The following is a 9,472-nucleotide window of genomic DNA, read 5'->3' on the forward strand; positions in this document are numbered from 1 at the left end:
GTTTACAGCGGGGTCTCTCCCTGGGATTTTCTGTTTCACTTTACTCCAGACCTGTTGGGATGTGTGTGCTCAAGAGGGAGAAGGCAGGGAGAGGTGGCTTATCCGGTATTTATTGTATAAACAACATCTGATGTCTGGACAATCTGAACAAATTTTGTGCCTAATTCATGCAATCATGTTTGTTATCAGGGAAATGCCTTTTCATGGCTGGGTTTCGTTCTTCCTCTCCTCTTCCTTGTCCCAGGGCTGGAGGAAGCAATAATCACAATACTGTATTTTGCCCTCTTAACTCTTTCTCAGAAAGCTGACGAGCCTGTGAAATACCATCCCCGTGAATAAGCAGCTCCGGGGAAGTGGGGACATGGTTCCTGCCAGCCCTGTGGAGCAGGGGACAGGCACAGGTGGTTTTCAGACCAAAAGCCAAAGGGTTCAGTGTGGTAGGTCATGCTTTAGGAAGGGCTTGGTATTAATCATCCCTGTGGTTCACAAACCTCTGCAGAAACCTTGGACTTGATGCCAGGCACCTCGCTGGTGATTTACAACTTGCTTTTGTTGTTATTAGAGTCAAAATATTATCAAAACCAACCAAACAAACAAAGAAAAGGTGGTAGGAGACCTCCTCATTGCTTTGTATTTATTACAAAACTCTTAATTACTTCACACCAAGCTGCTGGTAACTTCATTTGGTGTCAAACTCTGAAGCAAATGATTGAGCTGGCTGTTTGAAATGCATCGTTGCTGCTCGGTGTGTGATGGGCACTGGGGCTCCCAGCCACCCTGCTCTGGGATGGCTGGGAAAACCCTGGGCTCAGGGTTCGGATGTGCCAAGGCTTCTCTTGCTGGAGAAGGAGGTGAAGGCACCAGGAGCAGGGATGGGACTTGTGCAAGGGCAGGTTTGTGCTGGGTAAGGAGGAAATCGGCAGCCCAGGCTCATCTGGCTGCAGTGATGTGGCCAAGGAGGCAGGACTGAGACCTGGACCTCCAATCTGGGTGGGAAAGGTCCCAGAGCTCAGAGATACTTAGATCAGTTTGGCTCAGAGCTTTTGTCTAATTAAAACAAAACCAAACCCTATTAATTATTGTAAGGTTTTCCTCCATAGCTGATAAATATATCCTGAAAATCACTTCTTCAAAGGGGATAAATCACTACAACAGCTTTAATGGTTGGAAAGGTTTCATAGGAAAATTCCCGATGGGCTCCAGGAGGGATGCAGACCTGGCATGCGTGTTCTCACTCACTACAAAGAAATGGCCAAACTCTCGGCTTTTTCCCCTCATTCCAGTTGGCAGATACGATATGGAGCCAATGCAAAGAGAAAGGGTCAGGCTGGTGCAAGGGTGAGGTTGTTCTAAACGCTTTGTTCTTGTATTTTAGTTTATATAGTGTAGCTTGGCCTTTTGGTGACCCGTTCAATAATTCTGGGGGGTTTCTGACAGCCTGGTGACCTGCCGGGGAGGTCGGCAGCGTGAGCCAGCCGCTCTCCCTGCTCCTGGCCTCACAGCAATGAATCTTATTTGACTATAAAAAGCCAAAAGGGCAGAATCCACCTCCAGCTTAGAAAGCAATCACGGGTCCGTTATCCCCCTCCCTGCAAGTTCGGTTATTTCTCAAGAGGCTTCATTCTGTGAGGCAGCTCCCCAAACCCAAATGGCCTTTAGGAGAAGAACTGGAGTGGGTTTGGTTGCTGCTCTGCCCCCTCTTTGCAGGGTGGTTGGGTGGTGTATAAATCACTGCTCACAAAACCACCCCAAAAGAAAAGATCCTCATACCACGGAGCAAACGCAGCTGCCACGCTGGTGACATCAGAATTGTTCCTTTGATCCATCATTTTTCACAGGAGATTCTCTTTTTGGTTTTGCTTTAATTTTCCTTTTTTTTGTGGGTTTTTTTTTTTTGTGTGTGTGTGTGTGTGCATAAAGTGCCACTAATGACAAACCGTGGTGCCCGGGAGTGAGTGACAGCTGAAATAAGAGAAATGACTAATCAGGCCTCCTGAAGCCCTGTCGCATGGAGATTAAATGAGCCCTTTTTTCTTCCCCCCTCAATGAGAATCATGGGCATTTGAATAATAATATTATAGTCTCCATTAGGATGACAGTGGGGGAAAAAAATCGGCTCAGACCTGTGATTATTCCTTCAATCTAATAATTATTTAAATACCAGATAACTCCTTTCAGCCTAATTGAGGCCTTTCAGCTGCTTGGGTTTATATTGTGTCCCTGAATTTACTCTCTCTTTCACCTTGTGTTACTAATAGCTTCAGATTGCTTTTAAGGCTGTATTTTAAACACGCTTCTGAAAAAAAGAGGAATAATTAATGATCAAATGGTAGTAAGGATTGGAGTTAAAATCACCCACTCTCCTGTTGCCCTGGTGTTTAACTCCCCAGCTGTACTTGGCCATCCCCAAGCCCCTCGGTAGGACATACCATGGGGTTCTGCTGATGTTTGGTGTCTGTATCCCCGAGTGCTGCCTGATCCTTGTCCTGCACCTGCGCCTTGTCCCCGTTCCGTGATGTGCAGCCAGGGATGGATCATCATTCCCTGGCTCATTTGGGGAGGATGTCAGTTCATGCCATGCTCTGGCATCTTCAAATACTGTTTGAAAGCGCAGGTTCTTTTTCCTGGGTGATCTCTCTTGCCTTTGGCAGTGACTGCTCACAAGTACTCTGCAGAACCTTCTCCGTAAGGTGCTGCCTGGAAATTGGGCTTCAGCCGTCAGCTCTGCTGCACGACAGCCCCAGACTGGCTCTGGCTTTTGTACTGTCTCTGGATGAAAATGTTGCTGGAAAAGATGTAAACCAGCTGTGGGCTAAGTGAAGAGCTTCTGTTAATATATATACAGATATATGGATATAAAATGTAATTATTTAGATTTATTAATTTCTAGCTCGTGGTGTTCTTTTCTCACTTTGCAGTGGAACAACTATTTTAACATTGGAAAGCTGCTGAGCAGGAAAACCATTGTGTGCTGAGCTTTACAGCGCAGCCTCCCCGCTCTCTGCAGAATCTTCTCCACTTTCTGGACTCCCCTCAAACCACAGCCCTCTGCTCCAGCACCATCCCATCTTCTTGGGGAACAAGGCACAGAGGGAGCTTTATTTTTGGGCTCCTGCTAGTGAGGGATGCTTTGGCCTTGGAGGAAAGCCCATTTGTGCTGCCCGGGGCAGAGCCCTGCAGCCACCCTCTGTGCCATCCCCAAGGCAAGGGCAGTTGGGTGGCTGTGGCTATGTGCTTGCTCAGGTCACCACGATGCTTGAGGTTTCTTGTGGGTTGATCTGGAGATGCTCAGCAGAACTCCTGTATCTGCAGCTCTCATGCCAGCTTTCCCAGGCTCCTCTTGACTGGCTCCTCTTGAGTTTTTCCATGGTGTGGGGGTTCCCTGTGTCTTTCCAAGAAGGCACCGTGCTGCTGGCTGGCATCTCCCTGCCAGTGACACACACGGGTTTCTCAGTGGTTTACGCTGCAGTGCCGCATTATCCAAGAGCAAAACTACCCAGATCCCAATGCCTGTGATGAAGTTGGTGGTGCCAACTGTGGGTTGCCAGCAGCCCTTGCACAGGTGGGTGGCCTGGAGAGCCTTTCTCCACACAGATCCTCGGGAAGAGTTTGATTTGTGCCCTTTTGAAGGAGTCTGGATTCAAAGAAGAGTTTTGAGATGTTCACTCAGAAATTTAATGAGGAGAGCGGGGAGGTCACCCTGGTGCTGTGGTGGCACGCTCAGGTCTGTGGCGCGGGTGGCTGCTTTCTGCCACAGTCATCCAAACAAATAATAAGGATGCAGCAGGGTCTGTGTCCCAGCTGGGAGAGAGAGAAAGAGAAACTGCTTCAGCCAAAGGTGGAAATTAAGAGACTGGAAATAAGTAGCAAGCAGTCGGGGAAATGTATCCCTGAGCAGAATGAGAAACCCATTACCGCTCTCTTTCTCCTGTCTTGTCAGCAACACCGAGACGTGCAGCCCAGGGACAGAGCTCCTTTGTCACCTTTCAGAAACACCCGTCTCCGGCTCCCGGCGTTAACAAGCCTAAAGAGCGGCCGTTCGGTGACACTCGCTTATGAGCTCAGTGTAGGTTTTCAGCACTGTGAATTATTTTAAATACCAAAATGGAGATCGGTGTCAATCAAATCCCCTGCCCACAGGTGAGGACAGCTGAGCGTGGGGCTGTGTGAGGGGAGCAGCCTCCTGCGTTTGCACACAGGGCAGGGGACGAGAGGCAAATGTGCAGAGAGTGCCAGTTGTGTGTGCTTGGCGCTTGTGTGGTTGTGCTGGGACTTCAGTGCAGATGGAATGGTGGCTTGTCCTCAGCCTCTTCCCAAGGCTGATGTGACCCTGCAGTGCTGTGAGGTGGTGGAGAAAATCTCTCCCCAACGCAGGCTGAAAAGGTTCCTTTGATTGTCCAGCCTGGAGTGTGTAAGGAATGCATAATTTGGCAGAAAGGAGAACTTTGTGATGGTTTTCTGAATCCAGGCAGTCAGGCACATTTGTAGTGGTGAGTAAGGCTGATGTCAAGCCAGGAACACAAGTCACGGTCAGGTCTGTAGATGATAACAAAGATGAGGCACAATCCAGTGACCTCCAGGCTCTGGGAGGGGTGGAAGGGAGATGCTGGTGGCTTTGGTGTGTATATGCTCAATGAACTTTCCTACATGAGACTTCTTCCTCAGGCTTCCAAATTAAATCATAGAGGATTTAAAGGTAGAAAACAACTCTTATTTCCTCTGTTACTTCCAACAACATACTCTGCAGGAGACATCTTTTTAACCAAGATTGCAGATTGATGGTTGGGTGTGTGAGCTGCAGGGTTTGTCTTGGGCTGAAGCTGATTATCCACTCCCATGGCTGAGTAGAGTGTGTTATAAACAGCTAAACCACATAACAAATTAACACACAGAGCCTGAACCAAGTGGCAGAACATCAAGCCTGAACTGTTTACCAATAAGTTAGGAGACCTGCTTAATTCTTGTTGGGCTTAGAGACGTCCTCACTTTATCTCAAGGACTGTGTAATTAGAAAGCCTCCTTAGAATTTTATCTGCAGGGCACACTGGATCTAATCCTTTGCTCTGTGTGTTTCTTTTCTTTCCCCAGAACCATGTGAGGGACATTGCTGGGGCACAGGACGCGCACAGGGAACACGAAGTTTGCCTTTCCCAGGATGGATCAGAGGAAGAACTGGCCTCGGGTACCGGACTCCGATGGCTGGTCGGTGGTTTTGCTCTGTCTCTTCCTGGCATTGCTCTCCCGAAACGTGTCCAGCAATGCCTTGTTCAGCACTTTCCACTCTGAGAACCGGGACTGGACGTTCAACCACCTGACTGTCCACCAAGGCACCGGAGCAGTCTATGTTGGAGCTATCAACAGGGTTTACAAGCTCTCGGGTAACCTGACCATTTTGGTGGCTCATAAAACTGGTCCCGAGGAGGACAATAAATCCTGCTACCCACCCCTCATTGTCCAGCCATGCAGCGAGATCCTCACCCTCACCAACAATGTCAACAAGCTGCTGATCATTGACTACTCTGAGAACCGGCTGCTGGCTTGTGGCAGCCTCTACCAGGGTGTCTGCAAGCTGCTACGCCTGGATGACCTCTTCATCTTGGTGGAGCCCTCACACAAAAAGGAGCACTACCTCTCTAGTGTCAACAAGACGGGCACGATGTATGGTGTGATTGTGCGCTCGGAAGGGGAAGATGGGAAGCTCTTCATTGGCACGGCAGTGGATGGGAAGCAGGATTATTTCCCCACCCTCTCCAGCCGCAAACTTCCCCGGGATCCAGAGTCATCAGCAATGTTGGATTATGAGCTCCACAGTGACTTTGTCTCATCCCTCATCAAAATCCCCTCAGACACCTTGGCCCTTGTTTCACACTTTGACATCTTCTACATCTATGGATTTGCCAGTGGCAACTTTGTCTATTTTTTGACTGTCCAGCCAGAGACCCCAGAGGGTGTCTCCATCAACTCTGCCAGTGATCTCTTTTACACCTCTCGCATCGTCCGTCTCTGCAAAGACGACCCCAAGTTCCACTCCTATGTCTCTCTGCCCTTTGGCTGCGTCAAGGGGGACACGGAGTACCGCCTCCTGCAAGCAGCCTATCTCTCCAAGCCAGGAGATGTGCTGGCCAGGTCTCTCAACATCACGGCCCAGGAGGATGTTCTCTTTGCCATTTTCTCCAAGGGACAGAAGCAGTACCATCAGCCACCTGATGACTCCGCGCTCTGCGTCTTCCCCATTCGTGCCATCAACGCTCAGATCAAGGACCGCCTGCAGTCCTGCTACCAGGGGGAAGGTAACCTGGAGCTCAACTGGCTGCTGGGGAAGGATGTCCAGTGCACTAAGGCGGTAAGGATGTTGGCCGTGGTAGCCCTCAAGAACTGGTGTCAATGCCAGGCCCTATGGAACGTGAGCTTGCAGAATAGGATCGGTCTTTCTGTGCCTCAGTTTCAGAACAGACATAGTTGTCCTTTTCCTTTTTAATCCATGTTCTTATCAGACAGTTGGTGATGACAGTGAAGGGAAGGGGTGGCATTAAGGCAGATGAAGAAAGGTGTGCAGCTTGCTGGAATTGTTTGTTGTTCCCAACCTGGGGCTCTGGAAGCTGGAGGAAAGTTCTCACCCTTCCTAGAGCAGGAGGGTGCTATCAACAAACGAACAAGATAAATACAAATGACAGTTGTGTCTTTTATATTTTTATTCAGCTGATTTATTTAAATCTTGGTTCACCTGCAGATTGTTCCTGGGCTGACTTGGGAATCCCTGGGGCCACTTTTTGCCGAACACGTTAAGTTTGGCTGCTGGGAAGAGATAAACATGTGTTAAATGGAGTGAGGAGGGAAGGTGAAGAGAAGCTTGAGCACTGCCTTGCACAGGGGAGAGTCACCCCATCACAGTTAAAACTAGATGTGCCCGAGCATTTGGTAGTTAATGTCCCTTGTGGAAAATAAGTGGATTGCAGTCAGTGTGACGGCGAGTGGCCACCCATGTCACCACCCTGCTGCCTATGCCATGTAGGAACTCACTCGAGCAATCTCAGCTGATGTGGCTTAATATTTATCTGTCAGCAGGATGATCTTCCCTCGCTTGTGGAAAGTGGTGTTGCAGGGAGAAGCCAGCATCCATATTCCCCATGTTGTAGAAAGGAAACTGAAGCACAGAGAGGTGGTTTGTAGGGGAGTGAGCAGCTGGGCAGTGGAAGGAGCAAGAGTGCATCTTCATTTAGCACTTGGGGTGTTTTATGTTGCCAGAGCCCGTCCCTTGTGTGATCACCCACCTTTCCAGAGCAGCCAGGCTGGTGCTTTCCACCAGCCCCATGTTCACGTGGGGAAGGTTCATCTCTGCCCTGGAGCTGGGCTGTTTGTGCCAGAGGGAGGTGGCTGCTTCTGACAGGAGTGAGCTGTAGCGTCCTCTCCTCTCCCACGGTGTGAGATCAGCCCTGTCCAGCTGTCCTCTGGCTGGTCACCAACTGCACAACAGTGCTAGAACTGCTGCGAGCTGTCAGCAGCAGGGCTGGTATCATCTTCCAGGGAAGCCTTTGCTGATGGGAGGATGCTGAGCACCTTTCTGCTTATACTACTCAGCACCTCTGGAAATTGGGTTGAGAGGAGGTGAAATGAGTGGAGGAGAGAGTTCCTGCATGGCCACACAGCAGGGCTAAACCCCTGAGAAGCCTAGTAGATTTAGAAAACAAGTGGAAGTGTCTATTGGACTTAGAGTTCCTCCTGAGCCATGTCCAAACCCATTTTGGAGCAGCCACAGAGTGTCTTGGCCTCAGGCAGTGAAGGGAACAAGCCACTGAGGAAGGTGGCTGAAGCTGGCAGGGTTCCTGGTTCACTCACGGCTGCCCCAAACTTTGTCTTTCCAGCCAGTCCCCATCGATGACAATTTCTGTGGGCTTGACATCAACCAGCCCCTGGGAGGCTCGGTGCCAGTGGATGGTCTGACCCTCTTCACCTCAAGCCGGGACCGGATGACTTCTGTTGCTTCTTACGTCTACAACGGCTACAGCGTGGTGTTTGTGGGGACTAAGACTGGCAAGCTGAAGAAGGGAAGCTTGTTTCTGTGACTTTGGAGAGCCAGGATCCATTTTTCATCTCTCTCGGGTATCTCAGATGTGTGTAGCTGCTGCTGTGTCTTACAGATGTTTCCCAATGTGTAACTGGGAGCCAGTCAAGAGCAAAAATCGCAGGGTTTGGATCACAGAGAGCCTGGCATTGCTGAGGTGAAGTTCATCCCTCTGCGTCGTTAGTACAGAGCGGTGTTGCTGTGGTTTCTCTTGAAGCAAAGAGCCAAGCAATGGGAGAGATGCAGCAGACACTGCTGCAGTGTGGTCCTCAAAAAGGGACCAGCTGAGGCCATACAGTTCCCATTGCTCCAGAGCATCCCCTCGCCCAGGCGGGGGGCACCTTCCTTCAGCAGCAGCTGCTACAGGTCAGCACCAGCTCCTGTGTGTGCTCTGCCTGCCTGTGTGTCACAGCGTTTCCCTGGTGCTTGTCTGGTTTCTGTTGGGTTTTGTTTGGGTTTTTTTGTTGCATTTTATCATTCAGTGAGCTGTGGTTTGTGTGTGTTTGTGGGGCTGACGCAGAAATTATCAGGGCAATAATTGGAGCTGGCTCGCAATTTCTGAGTGCGAGTGAATGTGGACAGGCTCTATCTGAGGTGTCAGATCTTTCCTCCTTTTTGATGCACTGGTGGGAATCTTGAAGTGGTTTAGAGTTGTTTGCTTCCCAGCAATCCTTCTGCAGCTTGTGTAGGAGACTGTGAGTGAGAAAGCTTTCGGTTGATGGAAAAATTGCTGATGGTGGCAGGATGTTTGGTCCTTGAGAGATAGGAAAGGGTTAACTTGTCTGCTTTTGGAAACCAAGCCTCAGGGCAAAGTCCTACTGCTTCTCCTGCCTCTTACCTCCTGCTCTTCCCTCTGACAGTTGGATGATTGATCAGTAGTGGAAGATAACATTCCTCACCCTCTGCGCCACAAACACTGGGGCTGGTTGCCCAGGGCAAAGAGATGCTCCTGCTGGTTTCCTCCCCCAGCACAGGGGATGGGGGGGCTCTGGTGAGTTTTAGGATTTTGAAGTCCAACTGGGATTTCTCCCCTCTGAACTGCTCTTCAGTAGGTGGGGCACAAAAAGCTGGTCAGACCCAGTCATCCATCTGCTGTGTGGTCTTTGCTAGTCCTCTCTCAGGAGTCCCATATTTAAAATGAGTGTGGAAATGGCCTTGGGGTGTGTGAAAATGAGTGTGGAAATGGTCTTGGCAGCGGGGACCCCCTCCAGCTTGTTGGTCTTTAGTGTTGGAGCTGCAACTGGAAGTCAACTCATCAGTGGGAGCAGAAGTCTGATCCAGCTCCAGCAAAACCAGCCTTAGAGATGCTGCTCTGGAGAGCTGAGATCCTTCAAATTAACCTAAAAATATAAATGACAGCATTAGGTGAACCTGCTAAATGCAGACCCTGCTTCTTCGTACCAGGGAAAG

General features: G+C 49.7%; 1 protein-coding gene across 1 annotated transcript in view; it reads left to right on the top strand.

Annotated features, from left to right (window-relative positions):
* Positions 1-5,155: 5,155 nt before the first annotated feature.
* The window catches only part of LOC104527944 (plexin-A2), a 95,828-nt gene continuing 91,511 nt past the window's right edge, over positions 5,156-9,472 (top strand). Inside the window, 2 exon segments of the mRNA XM_010171794.1 lie at positions 5,156-6,343; positions 7,863-8,043. Of these exon segments, the coding sequence (XP_010170096.1) occupies positions 5,156-6,343; positions 7,863-8,043 (1,369 nt within the window).

This window comes from Antrostomus carolinensis, unplaced genomic scaffold, assembly GCF_000700745.2.
Source record: "Antrostomus carolinensis isolate BGI_N321 unplaced genomic scaffold, ASM70074v2 scaffold26837, whole genome shotgun sequence".
Taxonomy (NCBI): domain Eukaryota; kingdom Metazoa; phylum Chordata; class Aves; order Caprimulgiformes; family Caprimulgidae; genus Antrostomus; species Antrostomus carolinensis.